Source organism: Corvus moneduloides, chromosome 1, assembly GCF_009650955.1.
Source record: "Corvus moneduloides isolate bCorMon1 chromosome 1, bCorMon1.pri, whole genome shotgun sequence".
Taxonomy (NCBI): Eukaryota; Metazoa; Chordata; class Aves; order Passeriformes; family Corvidae; genus Corvus; species Corvus moneduloides.
The window spans coordinates 26,922,497-26,944,802 of NC_045476.1; the positions used below are offsets into that span (position 1 = coordinate 26,922,497).

The 22,306-nt window shown below is 40.2% G+C and overlaps 1 protein-coding gene across 1 annotated transcript in view; it reads right to left on the reverse strand.

Moving 5' to 3' along the window:
- TNS3 (tensin 3) overlaps positions 1-22,306 on the reverse strand; it is a 219,069-nt gene that overhangs the window by 80,065 nt on the left and 116,698 nt on the right. The window contains 3 exon segments of the mRNA XM_032102957.1: positions 7,921-8,025; positions 11,328-11,393; positions 12,353-12,482. Coding sequence (XP_031958848.1) covers positions 7,921-8,025; positions 11,328-11,393; positions 12,353-12,482 — 301 coding nt within the window.

Sequence of the window (22,306 nt, forward strand, 5' to 3'; positions counted from 1 at the left end):
ACCTGTGCTTCAGATAAACCTGTGCACTGTTATAAACATTGATACCAAGGGCTGTGGAGGCAAGGGTGCCCAGAAATGGAAGTACAGGTAGTGAGAGGCAGGAGGCTTATGGAAAAAATCCAGGGGCCTAGGGAACCCTGGTTCTAATCTCTTTTTGTCTTCAAACATAAGACTTTAAATATTTAGGTAAGGTGTAACTCTTACTCCTTGGCTCTTAGCATTTTGGGGGAGATTCTCTTTTTATCTGTAAGTTTAAACTCAGCAAAACTGACAAATGGTACCTAATGAAATCACTGTCTCAGGGCACTAAGTAAAATGTACATAATTTCTCACTTCAGACACCGTCTTATCAATGCACTTATATGTTTGGGTAAAAGGATGTCCTGGGTTGCAGTGTATTCTATTACCATCCTCATGAGCTGTCGAAATCAGGTGGGGCAGTGTTTCCTTGCCTCCTCCCCCAGACTATCTTTCTGTTAATGGCCCATCATTGTCCTGCCGCATGACTCAGAGATAACTCCCTCCGGACTATCTTCTGTTAATGAGCCTAATCAACACTTGGCCTCATGACTCATCACCCCATTGTGAGATGCTCCACCCAGAGGGAGGAACCAAGCATACCATCCTGGATATAATCTGAGATTCTGAACACCACAGACACCGGCTTCCCACTGGATTTCCAGAGGACAGGAGCTACACAGCCACCACTGGACCTTCCAAGGAAGAGAAGCCCCTTCTACAGGATCACTGCTTCCACAGAACCATATCCACCACTTCAGGAGGACTGCAGCCACCATTTTATTGGACTGCTACCGCCACCCTGACTAACAGGGTGTCAGGTTGTATCCTGACTCTGTCAGTTTAAACCAGTGTTTTCTGCCTTTTGTTTTTTAATTTCCCTATTAAATTGTTATTCTGACTTGGTGCCTCCCACTGGTTTGTTTTCAAACAAGTAAAAAGGAAAAAACTATTTTTCAACAGACCTGGACAGACTAATTTCTGGAGCTCAGCTTAGCACTTAAGCAAACATGGAAGACTTTCAATTCAGTATATCTTAAGACATATTCCTAAAAGAGACAACAAAAGTGACTTCGTATCAGTAAATCCTTTGAAAGTCTGGCCCCTGGCTGCACTTAACTGTTGGTTCCTATCTGACCAATCCAAAATGCTAAAATAACTTCCTTTTTAACAAAAAAAAACCAACAGAAAAACAAAACAAACCCAAAATCGAACACAACCAAAAATCCCAAGTCCCCAAAGCATGAGTCCAGAGAAAATACATTCCAGATCAATCTCAGTTTATCAAGCACAATCTTGAAAACATCTGTGTGAAATTATATTTATTCCCTAACATCTTGAGGTAACAAAAAATTTAAGCCACAGTACCGTTACAATTAATGATGCATTAATGAAGAAGGAAAAAGAAAATTACCTATTGCTGCACACTTAGAAATGAAACCTTGTAATCCTATGTTTGCATTCAATGTCTCTAACACACAAAAGAAACCATTTTACATTAATTTTTTGCTAACTCTTTATCAGCTTCATGATTAAGTGGACTAACTAGATTTAAATTGTATCTGTTAAAGAAAAGAACACACAAAACTTCAAGAAACAGAAGACTTAAGTTTCCTCAGAGAAAAATCAATTAAAAGCAGCCACTCCACAATGGTTCAGATACTGTTTCAAGCTGGCAGCATTTTATAGTGTAAATTTGTCTATCTTCTATAGTAGAGGGGAATTGTTGGAGGACACCTTTTTATCCCTACCTTGTACCAAATTTCACTTTGTCTCAAAGAATACTGCATCCAACTGGTGACTAAAAACTGAAATTAACATTTATTCACTAGGAATTTGTTCTTAAGCTTCACTCACCAGAAATGGCATCAAAGCTGCCGTTTTCTTTGGTAGTCATTTGCATTCCTGTTAAGGTACCAAAACCAAGCAGTTTTGCCTCAACCTTTGAGTTTTGCAATAAAGAAGTGGCCCTCTGGGAAAAACAAGCGTTTAACAACATAAGAGGGCACCTCCCTACTGAATAGCTATTTACTTTGGGTTGAAGAGGAGAAAAAAATCTCAGTTAAAGTCAAACATCCCATCTCATCACATGACATGGGTGCATACCAGAATGTTGGCTATTTATTGCCTCCATGGAAACATTTACTGCGTACATGGAGACACTTCTCAGATACTTTCCTTTATGAGAAGAAAAAAACAGGAGCAAACCAGCTTATAAATATTTGGCAAATTTTGACTGATTGTTGTTGATTACAGTCACAAAAGGCTAGAAAATCTGGAAAGCAACATTCTTGAGATATAGGAATTTGGGTTCGCTCAGCCCTACCCTATTTGGATTAAATTAAAAACATCTTTTTTTTGCCAAAGCTGTTTCTGTTCTAATTGTTAAACACCAGTGAGCAAGCAAACATACTTTGCTAGGAAGCAAACAGCAAGGCTTTGTTGAGAAAGAAACTTAAGTATCTGCTTTGTAAAGACTTAATCAAAGTCCTTCATTTATCATTTCAAGCAATTTCTAACATGGACATATGCTTCTCTTTCCACAGACTGAAGAGCTGGAAGACAAAAGAGTGCAGAGGGATTTAGCAGTTGTTAAAGTAAGTGAAATGTCTTAAAATGGAACACAGAACAAGAACCATGTGCATTTCTGTTGCCAATCCACTGAATTCAGTCGAACCAAAACAAATACTATTTTGGCCAACAATAAACTTCGGGTTTACCAGTTTTCTTTACTAAAAAAAAATTTAAATCCTTGTCATGGGTTAGCAAGCATAGTCCCGGAAGTGATGCTCTTGCAAAGGGGTGCTTACAGCTTCCTCTGTGACCAGACAGAACCTATCACATGGCCAGTTTGAATATGGACAATTCTTTAAGCCACTTAAAGTTGTGACCACCTCTGTGATGCACACTTAAGAATAGAAACCCTGAGGCAGAGGCTCTCTCTCGTTTCCGGTGCTGGGACAGGTGGCTGCGGGCCCTGTGGGGGGGCCAGTGGGCCCGGCCCAGGCCATGCTCGGGCCAGGCTGGGCCGGGCCACGGCCATCCTGGAGCCAATGGGCCCTGATCCACCTGTGGACCGCCCCCCCCCCCCCCTCCGCAGGGCTGTGGGCAGCCAGAGCAGCTCGGAAACCTGCCCTCCAGTGCCAAGGCCAAGATTTCAGCTAAAGCTGCACCACTGTCCAGCAGAGGTCATGTGACCAACAGTGATAAGAAAAATTCCAGCTGCAAGGCCTAGGTGAGATTAACCCTTTTAGTGCTGTGAAGAGCTGAAAACCTGAGGGAAGAGAAAGAGGAGATGCTTAAAGCTGAAATTCTGTTGTGAAGCTATGATATATCAGAGTACCTGTTGTAATTTCATGAAGATATGGGGGGTGGAGCGTTCAACTTGTACTTGCGAGCAAAAGCACCTGTGCTGAGATAGGCAGATGCTGACGCAGCTGTAATTTCATGAGAAGTTTGAACAGGGAGAGATGGAAGCGATGAGGACTTTTGCTCCAAATGGGAAAGGAGAAAACCTCAGTTCCTAGACATGCTCCCAGAGATAGTCCTAAAGATGAAGATGAGGAGGACCCTTTGCTCCCAGGGAAGGAGAAGGGCCTCTGTTCTTAGAGATGAAATGCTCCCAGAGATGGGTGAAGAGAACTTTTGTTTCTGAACGGCTCAACCTTAAATTGTACCCCAAAAAACTTCAAGAGTGGACCCTCGAAAGCAGTTGCGGGAAAGCTGCAAGTTGGGGGAAGGGACTCACATGCGAGCAGAGAGACTCCTCTTCCTAAATGGACTGAGCAAAGTTATTTGGAAGTGGGCGGCTGTCTCGTTGTGATAATGTTTTCATAGCATGAGCAAGAGAGACTCCTCTTCCTAAATGGACTGAACAAGGTTATTATGGAAGTGGTAAACAGACTGAACATCTCAAGGGTTGTCTTTTTACATTGTCAGTGGGAGAAGGGAGAAAGGTGGGGGGAGGAGAAGAGTTCTAAAAGTGTGGTATGATTTTTTTTTTCTTCTTTTAGGTCTGCTAATAAACTTCTTTATATTCTTTCAAGTTTGGTGCCTGCTTTGTGTTTCTCCTAATTCTTATCTCACAGAAGGTAAACAGTAATGAGTATTTTGGACCAAACCACTACAATCCTGTATCTCAACCAACTGAATGCCGCACACACAAATGGCATTTTCTCTCTAGAATAATTTTAGCGTGCTATCAGGATACTTAGAATAGACCTGAGATAAAGCAGACAGTGCCAAAGGAAGAGCAGCATTCATCTGTCCTTCCAATAATTCACCTTTTCTATTAAAACGAGTTTATGCTCTTTAGCAATATATATTACTTTAGTATCTTTTAATTTTAATATCTTTTTTTAATCTGATTTAATTTTCAGAACACCTCTGAGCCCAGGCTTTTACCAGAATCCACTGGCAGGTTTCACATAAACCGGTGGTTTCTATTCAAAAGACTAGCATTTTCAGCAGGAGGGAAGTGTTTAAGAACAGTATTTCTTATGTACTATGCCAAGTAATAATCTTGGAAATTATCACTGAGAACTAAAAAAAAACCTCAACAGGAGACAAGTCAAACCTTTACCATTTACCTCAATCCCTCTAGTTTGTGGAGGGGGGAGCTTTTTTCAAAACTATTTGTCATTTCATATTAGAGAGAGATTTTGGAAGATAGTACATGTATGCGGCCACAGGTATTATACCTTACTATTTTGCAGCAAATGAACAATCTTTTGTAAATATGTATGTATGTATTGTATGGTAAGTGATATTTAAAGAAAAAAATAAGAGTGCTCAAAAAGACCAAAAAGTAATTTCTGTTCCTTTCTATCTCAAAAGCCCTTCCTGACTTCAAAACCACAGGAAAAGCACTGGTAATTATGTCAGACATGGCAGTAGGAAGATCCAATTCTTCTGCTTTCAAATCCTACACTTAATTGCATACTTTTAAATCGGTGTAACAGAAGTCTCTGTGCTAATGTACTGCTCAAAGAGGATGAAATCTGATACAAATTGAAAATTAGGAACTTAATATAATTTTCCATCTATTATGGATGACCACTTCCCAAGGGATATGAAAAGAAAAAGTATTTATAAGAAGAAATGCAAATAATTTATTGCTTTCCAATTGTCAAAATTCCTTAAGAATATTAAGAATGAAGGATAAGGAACTAAATTGAGATAGCAAACTGTCCATAGCCTGGCCATATTCAACACCTATGTACACAATCTTATTAACAAAGGGTTCAAGATAATTTAAAAGGCAATTGCTTATGTCTGCAATATTGTATCATGCCAGCAAATCAAGAGCCTCTGGGTATATTTTTCCTTTATCATGTATTCCCATCTTTTGGTCTTTGCGTAATAAAGCCAAATAGTTGTACAATGTCAAAAGAGATACTACTATCTTATTCACTTCTAATTTCTATTTTAACACATCAACTTGGAAATAGCCATTCCATATACATATACATATACCTACAGAGAAACTAGTGTTCACAAGTCTCTGCTGTAGCCTTCCTGACCACCTTGGTAAGGAATTTCATAGGCCCACATTTTTTGAATTTAACAAAAATATGTATAACTGTAATATAAGAATCATCTGTCACACTAACATCTCATACTATTCCTACTGAAATTCCTGTGGGAAAACAGGTACAAGTAAAACCATGAAGACTAGTTCCTACACAAGGCTAGGGGTTTAACCTAATGTAAAGTAGAACTGAAAAAGGCACTCTGTATGAGACTTCCCTGCACCTTAAAGATACCACCACTGTTATGCACTTTCAAATGCACCATGTCTTGCACCCTAATATTTTCTGAAGTACAGAAAAGATTCTCTCTGAGACTTCAGGATTATAGCTAAAGGCTTCATATTCTAAGGTTTTTGACTTTGATCACATTCTGGATGTGAAATCAGCATCTCCTTTTAGTGGTTTCTCACCTGTAGTGAAAACTAGGACGCATTATACGTTTTTAAGGCACAACCATGATACCAAACGTCTGCACAAACCATAAAGAGAAGCTTGTCCTGGTGTTTATAAATCTTAAACAGAAGATGACCTAACTGCCCTGTATTTACCTTAAGCAGCACACTAAGCTCAAACTTGTGTTAAGTACAGACCCCACCCTTAAGAGAAAAATACAGCTGTTGTCTGTGTACGTGCTTTAGCTCCTTGTGATCTTTTGCCCAGCCTATGCAGAGGCATTGCTCTGCCTGCAATTCCCTTATTCAATATCATAGGGTAACAGTCTGCCTCCTAAATATTTACTTGAGAAAAGGATAACATCTATTCTCATGGTATATTTTCTAGCTTAAACTCAACTGATTTTTTTTTGCAGATTTACAATGAAATTCTCAATATCTATGCTATCACATCATATTTCTGTTCTATCTCAGATAATTTTAAAACTACCCTGCACACAAATTAGATACAAAAACCTATTAAATGGCACATGTGACTTCTGAGCAGCAGGCAAACAAGCTACTTGTACTTGTGAATGGTCTCTGACTAACTCTTATCAAAGACATCAGCAGCATACAATTCTGTATCTTCCAACAGAGTGCTGCCTGCACGTTTATCTCTGCTTTCAACTTCCTGTACTGTTGTAGTTACCTACAATGCAATGCATGAAAATGGGAAGGTAAAATCCATCCAGCCAATCAATCCCAGCAATTAAAAAATATTTGACATCAATGCATTGCTTGTTGAGGGCTAGGTCTATACAAAGGAAGGGGGAGAGGATGGCAGGGGGAGGAAGAGAAAGGAATCATAAATTATATGGAAACATCATGAATAGGAATTAAGACATCACCTCCAGTCAAGATTCAGTCTCTCTGATGCTACTCTTTCTAAAAAACACTGCACAGTCTCATCCAACTCTGATGACTCCCAATGGAGTGCTCTACCTGCCACTTGCAATGACTGTTCTCTTTCCACCCTCTATATTCCCCCACTTTTCTGCAGATTGGAATCTGCTGTGCATTAGGAAATACTCCTATTACAAGAGTGAGGCAGTGGAAAAAGATCAAGCTCCCAGTAAGCTTCTGCCCTCACTGATATGGTCATTAGATGGTCAATGCTAAATCCAGATTATAAAAATCAATTGAAACTGAACCTAAAGAGAAGCTAATTAAATATCCTAGCTTTGTGTGTCTCTCATTTCATAACAGGCAAGTTGTAAAAGCAAGAACTTCGGCATTCATTTAATACCTTATCTCATGTTTTTACTTAGAACAATGTCAGGCTTGCATGTGCACTGAGGTGTGCAGCCACAGGTGTAACATTCTGAGTCCTTACATCAAAACTACATCCATTAAAAGCACAGCATGAACTCAAGAAAACATCAGGAGAGCATTCACACTGGAGTCAGAATCTGAAGGGACCTACTGGAGGTTTTCATCTTTTGTATGTGCCATCTGGTTACAGAAAAAAAAAATCTAATTTATGGTACATTTATGGAGATACGCAAATAGGCATATCCTTTACTGTTTATTTATTTGAAGCCTAGTGCACCTTCTGAAATACTCCAGATACACAGTAACCAAAAGCTACAAACTCACCATATAATTTTGTTGTTTTTAAAATTCTGTATTAGAATTCCAACCAGAAACTTTTGAACAAAGAATAAAGTCTTTAGGCAAATTTACAAGTAATAAAGTAACTTGTATCAGTCAGTTGCATCTCAGTTCATTCTGTGTATTGACAGGGATCATATTTAACTACCACAGCTTTCTTTCCTAAATTAGAACCACTAATGCTAAATAGGGAAGGGTAGACAGCTACTTCAGACATCAGTAAAGTGGCATTAGCTTCAAGCAAATGAGGTCTCCTTTCTTCTTTCAAACACTCTGGAACAGTTGCAAAAGATTTTGCTTTGGTCTCATGTGACAAATGTACTCACCTTCCCCATCAGGGCTCATATTTTCATAGGAATCCCAGCGTATTAGTGGGTCTGATGTATTGTAATCAACTATTACTCCATGATCATTTTGAAGGTGTTCACATCCTAAAATGAAACATGTTTGAGACCAAAAATTATCAGTCACATATGTAATTATACACACACACAGATGTATGTATGTAGGCTTCTGACAGACGTTTGCTCCCTAAATGGCAACACCCTATTCTGAAAGGTAAGAAGCAGCAAGAAGGGAAGAAAGGTTAAATAAAAGAGTTTAAAAAAAAAAAAAAAGGTTAATTTATTATTCAGAGACTTTTATCTTGAGCTTTTTGATTATGATGTAGGCTGATAATTTGGATCAGTCCCTAAACACAAATAACACAGATGATCCATCCAGCCCTAATAGGTCAGACATGATAAAGAGCTTTTGAGAATGGAACCACGAGCATCTATAAGAAGATGGTTCTAAAGGAATGATAAAATTAGACTTTGTTACAGATTTCATTCAGATTCATACAGATTATCATTCTGATACCAGAGAAATTTAACACTAAGGATGAATAGGGAGAGCTGAAAATTGTGACTTCATGTCCCTTTCAGTTCCCCCAAAGTGGCAGCTCTGCAGAATCTGAGACTAAACAGCTGCCTTTCAATGTGTTTTGCTGTGTTTAAGTATGCTCTGCCAAACATACCTGGAATTTTCAGCAGTAACCCATGTTTTTGTGCCTTTAACAAGGCATTAAATAATGATCAGGTTTTAAATTGATACAGTGAGGAACTTAGGTATAGTCCAGTCATTCAAATGCTAAGCACTTGAATCAAAGCACTTGATGCAAGGCATCAATAATTCATGACCTTGAACTTGGCTTTGATACTGATACAAATCAAACAGTTTGTCTTTTCTATCTAGATTAGGGAACAAAGAAATCCTCAGTTATCAAACCTTTGGCTGTGTCTACAGAAGCAATTCCTGCTGTAGATTGTTCTAGAGCAACAGTATTATGCACATGCTGTGACTTTTAAAACAAAAATAGTTACAGTTAGGACAAGAATGCTATGGTCCTGCACCTTTATATGCAGCCTGGAAAAAGCCATCTGTAGAGTTTCTGTGATGATGTTTGTCACAAGGCAGACTTACGAATTTTATTATTAAATATTCAGGGATCTTATATTCTTGGCAACTGCATTCTTTCTTAAAAAACATCACAGTCAGTTATGTTCTAGAATACTGTGTACAGTTTCAAGCTACAGAATACAAGAACTATATGAATAAAGTGAAGCAAATGACAGGACTTTCCCTGTGAGGAAAAGCTGAGGGATCAGGGCTTCTTCAGTCTGGAGACAAATGGTCTTGACAAGGATCTGACAACAGCCTCCTAAAGGCCATAGAGGAGACAATCAGGTTGGAACAAGGCAGACAGACAAGAAACAGGCAAAATTTGAATCTAGATAAATTTAGAGTTAATATAAGGAAAAATAATTCCACTGTGAGAACAGTCAGACACGGAAATAGCCCACCCACTGAGGCTGTGACATCCTTTCCTTGAAGTTTTTCATTATTTGACTGGACAAAGCTTTGGCAAAATGGTCTGATCTCACAAATGAGCCTGGTTTCAGCAGGAGGATGGACTACAGATACCCTGTACTTATTCTAGAATTCTATAGTATTTTCAGATGTGGAAAAGTGATTTTGCAGAAATTGTAAATAAGTATTTCAAGGTATCACCAAAAACCGGGATATAAACTCTCCAACCAATTAATAGGTTAGAAAGCCAACATTACTAGCAGTGCTGGCTGCGTGGGGATTTCTCCTCAAAGCATGTATCCCCAGTAACCTAACAGACCAGGTTATATTCCTGAAACGAATACATACTCATCACGTTTCCTGAATACATGTATGTATACTAATTATTTCTGTGGACTTATTTGGATATGGTTCCAGATTTTCTGATTAATCCTTTCTCTTTCAGAGTATTTTAAACATGTGGTGAGGCCATAATTTACTTCTCTTATCATTCTTTGTTCTAATACACAATCCTTGTTCCCAAGGATTGAATCCTTGATCTCAATTAGATCTCTGCTAGTACATATTAATCACTAATATAAGTAAATAAGGAAGCATTAGCTGGCACAAGACTTGTTAGTCACAGATGTAGAGAATTAACACAAGGTCACATTAATCTCTGGTATTTGTACTAAGCACTGTATGGTGCAAAACTAAGCATTAACCACAAATATAGGGATCATATAGTGCTAAAGTTAAAGAATTTTTCAACATCTTCCCAGACTGCTGCATAGACTTCTTCTTAAAGAAATATAACTTGTTCAGTAACAAAGGTGAGCTGCTCTTCCTAGCCAGTTAATGCCTCAGGCAGGAATTGAACACAAATATCCAATTACTTAGAGCCTTACTTTCCAACAGCTTAAAGCCTCTCATTTGTCATCTAAGGAAGCGAAATTTGAAAAAAATCTTGGTCCTTTTTTAGATGTGTCAACTGGCCTGTCTTCAAGCATTTACTATCCAGAAACACTTAGAACAAGCTAGACAAATTCATTTATAAAACTGGTTTTCTTTAATGGCTTTCTAACAGGCTAAGTGAGATCTTTGTGCTCAGTTGGGCACAATCCAAATTCTTAGTGACTGCTGCCATAATTTTCTAAATTATCAAACTCGTGGAAAAAAAAGGAGGAAAGCATGCAATTCACAGGACCCTGAGGACACTGAATGGGAATATGTATAAGACAGACAGTTAAGAGTATTTGGTTTTCAATCAGTCTCAGGCAGAATCCATACTTTTTGGGACACCACAAAATGACTAAAAACACATTCATTAACAGAATTAAACTGCAATGATCTGCATGATCTTAAGTTCTTACTGTAAGTAATAATTATCACATAATCTTAAACATATTAAAATAGAATTTTGGAAGCATGCAGAATATCCTACAAGCCTACTTCAAAGGAGAAGCATTTCCAGGAAAACTATAGCTGTATCTCTTTATGCTAAACTGAAGATAGTCCAAACTTCAATACTGCAAACATAATCAATTATGACAACATCCAAAAAAGGTTATGGGATAGGCCACTTGCTGTCACTTATGCTGAGCCAAACCACCTACTATCCATGTTCTACACAGGTACACAAATGTTTTCTACTAGTTGTAGCAAGTGTTCTGGCATAGCTTTAAAACAAAATCTGGTGACTTCTATGCTGATATAAATGCAGAGTCTTTATTAATTTTTTCAAATTTAAACCGGTAACTAATATATTTTAATGAAAAAGTAAAATTGCAGATTTTTTACAAGAGAAGTGGAACAAAAGAGGAAAAAAGATTTTTTAAAAAAAATGCATATTTCATGATGATTTGTTTTCAAATGAAGCATATATTTGGTTCTCTATGCTCACCTTGAATTTTCTCTGGAGTTCCTGAAAACACTAATTCCACCTTGCTGTAATCAGGGAAACGGTCATCTGAGAACAAAGGATAGGATTTCAGCAAGATGTTTCCCAGGAGAGCAGTTTCAGAACACTCAGAAATCAGGATTCTCTATAGCTATCTATACATATACCCTTCTTCCCTTCTCTCTTCCCTTCTCAGTTGCAGCTTAGTGATCTGCTTTTCAAAGCTACATTCTTTGTGCCACACATTTTCCAGAAAAGACCACATAAATGCCAGCTGGAGTTTTGCTTGCTTTCTAGAACAGCCAAAAGAAGAGATGTACAGTTCCTAACCCCCTCTCTAGACAGACATGGCTTATAAAGAAAACACACCCAGGTAAATCAAATATGTTCCCCATATTAGCTAAACCACAATACTTGACCACAAAATTTTTGGTAGTCTTATGTTGTGTGTTGCAGGAAAATAGCTTGATTTTAGTTTGCTAGTAACATAGGCTGAAGTTCCAAACCTGATATAAACATAATAAAACTGAAGTTTTAATTTGGAAAATATGAGGACTAGTACGACACATTTTCAAGTGTGTCTGAAAACTCTGAGTCCATTCTTTGATACTCTGAAGCATATTAAAAGACAGACTACGTCACAAACACATTATCAGACTTTATGACTGTTTTCACCAGCCAGAAAAGGGAACAATTTAGCTCATATTATTTCCTTCAATGGTGACTAAGAGAGAATGTCTGTTATTTTTATAAATGTGAGAGAAGGTGATAAGGACTATGTAGGGGTATCTGAATTATTCTGACGAGTTAACTCACGTGAAGAGCTTTTCTTGTCATTAACGTTTTACCGGTGTTACACGCTATAATTTAACTAACTCAAAGCAGTCTCCCTTTCCCCAAAAATAAGAAAGGAGGGAAAAAAAAGAAATAAGAATCCTTTTGAAAACAGGTGCTGAGGAAGATCATCACATGCACATGCCTGCACGCCCACACATATACACATCCAACCAACAACAGAAGACAAGTACCTTTGTTGGCATTATCCAAATCTTCTTTGCCAAACACCAATCCATGTCCTTGAATAGCTCCAGTGTGAAACTGAAGGCGAAAAATCACATCACGAGTAGCCGACCTGTATTTTTTGTGATAACACTTCATCTAGAAAGACAGAAAAACATTTTATGTCAGAAGTACTTTCTTACAATTCTGAACAAATGAGTGAATGTATTAGTTGCTAATTAAAGCAGTCACAACACAATTTATTGTAGACACCTCTGATGTTGAAACAAGCAGGGTATGCATTATTCTATCCTTTAAAATTACACAGGCCCAAGGCAGGATACTTCTAGATACGTAAAAAATAATAATCACTATTTTCATCACTATCAGCCATGTATCAGTAGGTTATGAGCCAGAATCACAACGTCTGGCAGTACAATAATGAAGTGCTGACAGACTTCTTCCCTACCAAATTAATGAATTTCAGCACACACATTTCAAAATAAGTGAAGAACATGAGGACTTTTTCAAAGCAACGCTGCAAGCTGATTATATCTATTTGAGGACTTTTAAAAAACCTGCTCTAGTGATGACAGGATCTTGTTTTAGGTTACCACAGGAAGTTGATAGTAGTTTTGACACCTTGGATAAAACATGGAACTCTACAAAAACATCTAGTATGAATTTCAGTAGCTAAAAGTGAACACAATATACCTATTCTCTAACACCACCTTCCCTGAGACTAAACCTATGGATATTTTACCTACTAATTCTCTGAGTCTACTGTAATACAAAGCCACTCAGCATTCTTACAGGAATATGTAAAACTTTTGGCAACCTTAGTCACAGGACTGAAAATTTTATTGTATTATCCTTATTGTATCAGGATTTTATGATAAAGCAGATATTACTGAAATGCATTAAAAAGACAACAAATATCACTTTTATTAAAGCCGGAATAAAAAAAGCATCCTAGACATAAAATGCCAAACAATTCAAGAGCATAGAGTTATTCAAATTAAATGATGCAAGAAAGATGTAGGAGCTTACAAGGTGCAGTGTTTTATTTCCCCACTGCTTTTCTTACTAAATGTCTGCCTTCCACATTGTCCCCACTTCCCCTGCCCCTAGTCCTGGCCACTCCCGCAGGTTCTCCCTATTGGTTCCAGTACCTCAACTCTGCCCATATACCACCCCTGTGCCCTGAGATCATTTGTCCAAGTGCTCTCTCCACCCCCTTCATCCCCAGATAGGACCCCAAGCTCCCTGACCACATGGTCTCTCTGCCTCTGGGAACTGGTTTGTCACCATGTAATAAAAGTTCCTCTGAGGTCCACATGGAGAGACCCTTCTCACCTCCTTTACTGTCACTGTGTTGTGGAGCTGTCAGCTAGCTGGAGCAGGAGCACAGGGCCGTCCGGAAGGACTACAAGAGAGCGGAACTGCTGCTCTATCCTAAGCACCCCCGCAGTGCTTTCTGAGAAGGCTGCGGCTTGCTAAACCAAACTAAGCAACGCAACAACAAGGGATGCTTCTGAAAGTTGGAATTAAAACACAGTTATGAAATTCTTCTCACTACAAAACTTGAAAAATCTAACATAAGATGTTGCTATCTAGCCTTCTTTATAGTAACCCCGTGATATCTTAAATTCCAGAAGTTAATCAGCACTGACCATATACATGGCACACAGGACAATTTCTGAAATATTTCAGCCCATATACCAGAAATGCTTTCTTTTCAAGTATTCTGTACGCAAATCACATATTCCTAACCTAGTATAAGGGCTGGGAGATTCTCTATGCATGTAATCTTCATTTTATCTGAAAGCGAGGTTGTTTGTTTGTTTTTAAGAAGAGAATCCCCTACCGTATATTGGCAATACCAGGTAAAATAGTGTTTGCTTCTTTTTTCAGACAGTGCTTTACATGCAGTAAAAGGAACATTTTGTAAAAACCCTTGTCTATTAAAGGGATCTACTTCGTTTTAGTCCAACACAACTACCAGCATCACTACTTTAATTACCAAGAGGTAAGGTATGAGTAACAGTTTGACTGCTTGACTCAATAAACAGATCTCCAGTATGCCAAGCAGCTCTGTAAAGGCAAAATACCATCATAAAGGATGAAAAAGGCAGGTTTGCCCAGAAGTGAAAAATGGACAGAAACAGAATTAAGAGAGCCATGATGAGAGATATTAGAACTAACCTGCTCAAGAATTGGTATGAAAGTAACTGTGATAATTCCATTTAATTGTATGATATGAGCAAAAATACTTGAAAAGAGCTTCTTTAAGTTTATGCACATTCATCCACAATTTAAGTTTTGGCTTCGCACAGTTGCTAGGTTTACTCTTTTGCATAATCTCATTTTTAAAAATGCTGAATGAGAGAAGGAGTTCCTCCTTCTTTCTACTTTCTAATTCAAAGTACCAGCCTTGGATTTGACCTACATTAACTTAAAATTAAATAACTAAAAATTAATATTAATTTAAATTAAAATTAACATACTTTTACCCCTAAAGAACTTACTTACAGAGAGTTGTAATTTTTTATGAAAATCTGTCCTCTGTTGCAATCAGTAATACTTTACATCTATATCCATAGACTAAAAATATCTTTTAATGCTCAATATGCATAACAAGCTTTCAATGAAGTCTAAGTGTAACTTTGAATTTTGACTCCATTACCTTTTGATGCCATAATCAAGAATTAATGCAAGCCACTATAATGTGCTGGAAAATTCCTATATGTGTTTTCAGAAGTCAGTGCAGTTTTTCAACAGCTGCATCTGTTCTGTATCACCACATGCTATTCACATTGTGTTAACAAATTCCCTAAAGCTAAGACAAGAAAGGATATTTTATTTCCCTTTTTAAAAACAAACAAACAAACATGCATTTCAAGGAGTTAAACCTTTTGGAATTGGAGGTGGAGCATCTTACAGATCATTATTTTTGTCTGACACCACTGAAGTTTTTGCTTAGACATAATAAAAAAATATTCAAAACGGAAGTATTTGTTTAGGAAATACTGAAATGCTGAAACAGATACTGGTTTGCTCAGAATTATCTCAAATAATAGCATGAGATTAAGGAATATTATCTCTTTTAAAATTATGCAAGCATTACTGAAAAGCTACGTGCTCTTTTTTCGTTCTAAAATCTCATTTGAGAGATACTGAATTTATCTCAGACTGATTTCTGTTGTGATCTATTCCATTTTCTTAGGCACCAACAGTCCTTCAAAAAGGAGCAAAACTTCCTTAATTTGAAACTGTCTCAAACCTCCAGAGCATGCCATTTTATAAGAGTATATTTAAAAATTGTATCTCCATTTTTCAGTAAAAGAACGAAAGAACAATATACAGAACTGAATGGGGAGGGAAGATAAAAAAAGGAATCTAATACCAGGGACACTGTCGTGGTTTAGGAATGGTATTCCGCAGTTCAGTGTTCCCACTGAAACACTTCAAACCGCTAGACTACGCCCCCTCCCCTTCTCCCCTGCAGCAGGCTGAAGAGAATTGGAGGCACAAAAGGCAAAGATCACAGACTGAGACAAAAACAATTTACTGAAAACAGACAAAGAACAGTAACAGCAACAATACTATTAACAGAAAAAAAATCGAGTCGCATACGATTGCTCAAACCTCTCCCCCACAGAAACCCCAACAATACCCAACTATTCCTTCCACCATGCCATCCAAACCAGAAGAAAGCCCTTCCCCATCCCCAAAAAGTGACAGGAGGTGGTACAGAACAATCTCTGTGCCCTAGCCATGCCCCTGCTGACTACTGCAAAAATTAACCCTGTCCTGGTCAGGACCAGGTCATTATCCAGCCCTTATTCTATGCCATCTATATCATCCCCAAATCCCACACCTTCCATACATATATATATATATGTACATACACACAAGCACAGGTATAACTTCCATAGCCACTGGCCCAATCCCTCCAAGATGTCTGCTGAGTTCATTTAGTTCATGACTCTGAATTCTATTAGTCCTAGATGTCTTCCGCAGCAGGAGGCTGGTGTGCTGTTGGGTGGCTGCAAGCTCCATCAGGAGCCCATGACTGGTCTATCTGGAGCTGTCTATCCTCATTGTCTATGGCAGTTATGGCATACAGTGGCAGTGTGTCTTGGGGTGACTTTATGATGTTGTATCCCCTATCACTGCTTTATGCCCAGGAAATTAATTTTGTGCCTTTCTGTGCCTTTAAACTGAGCCTGAGAGGGGGGGAAAAAAAACTGAGCAAAACTTTTCAAAGCAGTTTTGGACACAGAGATGCATAGACTCCTCCCTGCGTCCTGCAGCAGCAAGAGGGCAGAGAAACACCCTGCTTGTTTTTTTTAGCCAGCTTTCGGCCAGTTTTTCAGCTCCTTTTCCTCCAGAGAGTTGAACTTTGTTTTCCTGGGACTTTGATTTTTCCCTTCTTCTGTGCTGGGCTGTTTCAACATCACAATACATAGGGAGGACTTTCCACTGAGGCCTTGGCCCTGGAGGTGGGCCTGCGACCCAGCTCCAAGGAGAAAGAGAGAGAGAGAGAGACCTATGGAAGGACTCTAAAAATTTCCCAGGTTTTCTCTCCACAGCGAGAGGCTTTATTATTTAGCATTATTATCCTTTTCCTGTGTGTTTGTTAAATAAATAGTTTTTATCTCTTCCACTTTCCTCCAAGGAAAATCTATTTTTTCCCAAACCTGGGGGGGTAGGGCTGGTTGTAACCTGCCTTCTAGCAGAGGATATTTTCCTTCAAATTTATCCAAACTGGCGCACAGTGTCATTCAGCAACAAATATTATACAATTCTACATTACAGACTGTTCTCACCCAAAAATCAAATCTGCTTGAGGTACACACCGTATTTCCCTGTCCCTCTGCATTACCCACCAAGTGCACCCAGGTCCTTGAGTAAAAACAATCCCACAGATGGGTTTGCCTTTGCTTGAAGCAGAACTAATCCAAACTGTCTTCCCTAACATATTCCTCTTATGCACCACAGGGACTTTATTCCCTTCTGCAGTATGTGGAGGTTTTGATTGGGCAGGGCCAGGTCAATTGGTAGAGCTCTAGTGTTAATTAACCAGGTGGCCTTTGCTAGATCCCAATGTTTGAAGGTCCCACCATCCATTATTTTCAATCTGGTTTTTAACAGTCCATTGTAACATTCAGTTTTCCCAGAGGCTGGTGCATGGTACATGGTACCCACTCAATACTCTGGGCTCTCTGGCCCACTTATCTATGAAGCGATTTTTGAAATGAGTCCCTGTAGATACAAAAATGCTGCTAGCAAGGATTTTCTTGCTATTTTCTAAGTCCGTGAGAGACTTTTCTCTCTCACAGAAGAGGTAGCAGAGTAGGTAAACAACCAAGCCACCTGCAGCCTTGAAAAGTCTTGTTTATAGTATAGTAGAAAATATTTTGACAATGGATGTTTTAGGATTTTAGCCAATCACCCCAAGGGGTGGCTGATCCTTTGTCCAATTAGACTATGAAGAAAAAAGTCTATAAAAGAGTTTGTAAAATAATTCAATCAATCAATCTTCCTGCACAATTCCTGCCTGCTGGATCTTCTCTCCTCCTCCTCCCTATGGCTGCGGGACACGGTGATATACCCTAGGGCCTAGGCCTGCAATAATAAGTCCCCTTGTCCACCTCACTTCTTTCTGGGGTGTCATGTCTCCAAAGGACTTGCTTTTCAAAGCCCAAGATGGTGCTCCTGGCAGTGGCATGAGACACAGGGTACATCTCCAGCCATCCAGTGGTTGCTTCCACCACTGTAAGAATGTAGTGCTTGCCTTGGTGGGTTTGCCCGAGTGTGATGCAATCAATCTGCCAGACCTCCCCATATTTATATGTCAGCCACTGTCTCCCATACTACAGGGGCTTTACCAACTTGGCCTGCTTGATTGAAGCACATTTCACAGTTATGGATAACCTGAGAGATAGAGCCCATGGTTAAATTCAGCCCTTGATCACCAGCCCATCTGTATGTTGCATCTCTTCCCTCAGAATCTGAGGTGTCATGGGCCCACCAAGCCAGAAGTAATTCACCCTTATGTTGCCAGTCCAGATCCAACTGAGACACTTTAATCTTGGCAGCTTGATCCACCTGTTGGTTGGTGCAACATTCTTCGGTAGCCTGACTCTTGGGTAGGTGTGCATCTACATGAGGTACTTTTACAGCCAACTTCTCTATCCAGGTAGCAATGTCTTGCCACAATTCAACAGCCCAGATAGATTTACCTCTGTGCTATCAATTAGTCTTTTTCCACCAGTACAGACACCCCCACAGAGCACTTGCCACCATCCATGAGTTAGTGTGCAGATAGAGTGTTGGCCATTTCTCTCATTCAGCAATACCTAATGCCTTTCAGCTCTGTGACCTGACTTGATCCACCTTGTCCCTCAATAGCTTCTGCAACTTGTTGCATAGGACTCCATACAGCAGCCTTCCATTTTCAATGTATCCCTACAATACGGCAGGAACTGTCAGTAAAGAGAGCATATCACTTTTCATTTTCTGGTGCTGATTATATAGTGGGGCCTTCTCAGCACGTCACCTTCTCCTCTTGCTTCTCTTATGTTAGTACACAATTTTTGCCTTCAGGCCATTTTGTGGTAACTTACAAGATCCCTGGGCAATGGGGGTTTCCTACTCAAGTTCGCTGTGTGATCAGCATGACTCACTCACTCCATGAAGTGTTGGTGGCATGAGTAAAACATCCTTTGAACATCCAACCCAGCACTGGCAGTTGAGGTGCCAGGAGGAGCTGTGCTTTGGCCAATCACTTCTGAAGCAGCTCAAACCCCTCCATAAGCTGCCAGGATCTCTTTTTCAGTAGGGGTGTAGCAGGCCTCAGATCCTTTGTATCCCCAACTCCAGCACCCCAGGGCTCAAGTCTCCTCAAGTCTCCCCAGGTACTTTTTGCCAGACACTCCAGGAAGGACCATTCTCCATGGCTGCAGTATAGAGCACACTTTTCACATCTTATCTTGTCCTGACTGGCCCAAGGGCTACTGCACAAGCAATCATTTGTTTGATTTGTTCAAAAGCTTGTTGTCGCTCAGGACCACACTTAAAAATCATTCGTCTTCCAGGTCACTTGATAGAGAGGCCTTACAATCTAACTAAAATCTGAAAAATACATCCTCCAAAAACCTATAATGCCTAGGAAAGCCTGTATTTCCTTCTTGCTAGTTGGTGGCGACATAGCTGCTATTTTGTTGACCACATCCATTGGAATCTGACAGCACTCATCTTGCCATTTTACTCCTTAAATCTGAATTTCCTGGGCAGGTCCCTTGACCTTACTCTGCTCTATGGCACAACTGGCCTTCAGGAGGACTTGGATTATCTTCTCCCCTTTCTCAAAAACTTCCTCTGCTGTGTAGCCCCACAGAATGATGTCATCAATGTGCGCAAGTATTCTGGAGCCTTGCCCTTTTCCAGATCAGTCTGGATCAGTCCATGGCAAATAGTGGGGCTGTTTCCAGTCCTGGTGCAGTCCATTCCAGGTGTACTGGACACCCCTCCAGGTAAAAGCAAACTTGCCTGCACTTTGCTGCTGAAGGAATGGAAAAAAATGCAATAGCAATATCAAAGGTGACACCACTTTGCTGCCTTGGACTCCAGTTCATATTGAAGTCCCAGCATGTCCAGCACAGCAGCACTCAACAGTGGCCTATTGCCCACTGTCTGTCTCCACTGTCCAATGGACTTATGCACTGGCCATACAGGACTAATAAAGGGTGAGCAAGCCTTGCTGACCACTCCCTGGCTCTCCAGTGGATGAATCATCTCATGCATGGGGATTATGGTTTCCCGGTTTGCTGTGGTACTATCAAGGGTACATTTTTGTGGTAGTGATTGGTACCTGCTGTTTTTCAACCCTCAGCAGTCCCACAGCAGAAGGGCCCTCTGAGAGACCAGGCAAGGTGTTCAGCTGTCTGATTTCCTCTGTCTCCACAGCAGCTATCCCAAAAGCTCCATGATGACCTTTTGGGTCCTCAGAATACCCGCTCCTGATGTCTATGTCCAGGATGCATGGGGTCTCTGGACCAGTCACAGCTGGGTGTTTTGCCATTCATTCCCAGTCAGGCTCAGTACATTCATTCCAGTACAGTCAGCTGTTGGGATTGCCCTGTCACCCCAGAAATAGAAAAAGATTCAGCCCCTACATATCTTAATGGCATCAGGGTACATTGTGCACTGGTGTCAACTAAAACTTTACACTCACATGGGTCTGATGTGCCAGGCCATGGGATCCACACAGTCCAATAAATCAGATTTTCCCTTTCTTTCACCTGGCTGGAGGTAGGGGCCCTCCTGGTAACAGTAGTTGTTGCTCATTTCTTGTAAGTATGGAGATCCCTTCAAGAGCATTGAAAGTAGCATCAGTCCTCCTATTCTGTCTGAGGACTTATTGGAAACTGAAGAATTTCCTGCAGTAGTTGTGCTTCCTCTCAACTCACACACCAGTGGCTGCTAGGACAGAGGTGGGTTTTCCATCGCACCTCCATATGTCCTCTCCATGGTCATGCACGTAAAACAACAGGTTACTTCGTGGTGTGTACCCTCTCTCTTGAGCAGGGCAACACTTATTGCTAATAGCAGAAACTGGACTGTACTGGCAGGGCATAGGACACTTCTTCAAATTGCTGGTAATCCTCTTTAAGTTGCTGGAGGTCCTTGGACAGTCTTTCCATGGATAAGACACAGGCCCATGGGGAGGAAGAGATACTTTCTTCATATAGTCGTAGTTTGGTAACCAAATTATCCACTCTGTTCACCTTTCTTTCCATGACATCACTGTCAATGAGTTCGCATACGGTGATGGTGCACTTCCTAGGAACTTCTGCCTAGGTAGAAGTGGTGTTTGTGTACACTGGACTTCATCTGGATTTATAGGGAATTGCTCATTATTTGAATCCTTATAAAGTACCTCCAGCACAGCTAATTCTCTCAAGTACTGGATATCTTTCTCCATGGTGTTCCACTTGTCTCGGTGCAGTAAGAGGTGACCCTTGTTAAGATACAAGATACTCCTTATACTTGACAGGAGTCACCTCCAGAGGCTGAGAGTCTCTGTCCTCTTCCCAATCCCAATGTACACCTTCCAGGACAGGGATCCCAGTTCCTTGGCTTCACTACCCTCTGGTTTCATATCATGGGCCACAATATCCCAGCACTGGACCAGCCACATCACCAGTGACTACCCAGCTGGTGGCTGAAATCTTTACCCATATCTCATAGCTCACCCAGGGACAGCGATCAGGTGATTATCTCCGGCCCTGCTTCTTCTTCTTCTTCTTCTTCTTCTTCTTCTTGTGGAGGGCCCTACTGCCTCCTCATCCCTCATTATGCCAACTGATTTGGTCTCGGATTTCTTCTTCTGTATAGGGGCAACTGCTACCAGCACACATTGTTCCCCTGGTTCAGCTGCAGTTTGAGTGGCCACAGTGCCTGTTGATCTGCTTTCCTCCTCTTCCCAGTGAGGGTGCTGTCTGGTATTGAGCAATGTCCAATAAATAGCAGTCAAAGCCCAGCACATTGTGTACCTTCATGCCTCTCTGGAACTGCCACAGCATTTTTCTTTTGCATATTTTATCACTTCAACAGAGTCCTGTGGTTGTTCAGGGGTGAACTTACAAACCATTGGAGCAGAACAGTCCTTCAAAAGCTGGCCCATTTTCTCCCACCTTCCATGCCACTCATGACTACCCATCCTTGGAGCAGATCTCTAGAAGACCCTCCTAAAAATCTCCTGTAACTCTAAACATAGTGTGGACCACAATGAGGAGAGCTGGCAGACCTAGCCACAAGAACATGTTTTCCTAAATATCCAAGGAGAATTCAAAATTCTCAAAAACTGTTGTAACAGGCCTGAAGGAGAAAAAGGAGGTGGAAAGCTAGGGAAAATCATTCTCCGCTGTTCCCCTCACAAACTGGGTATGATTTTTAATGGACTCCCAAAGGTA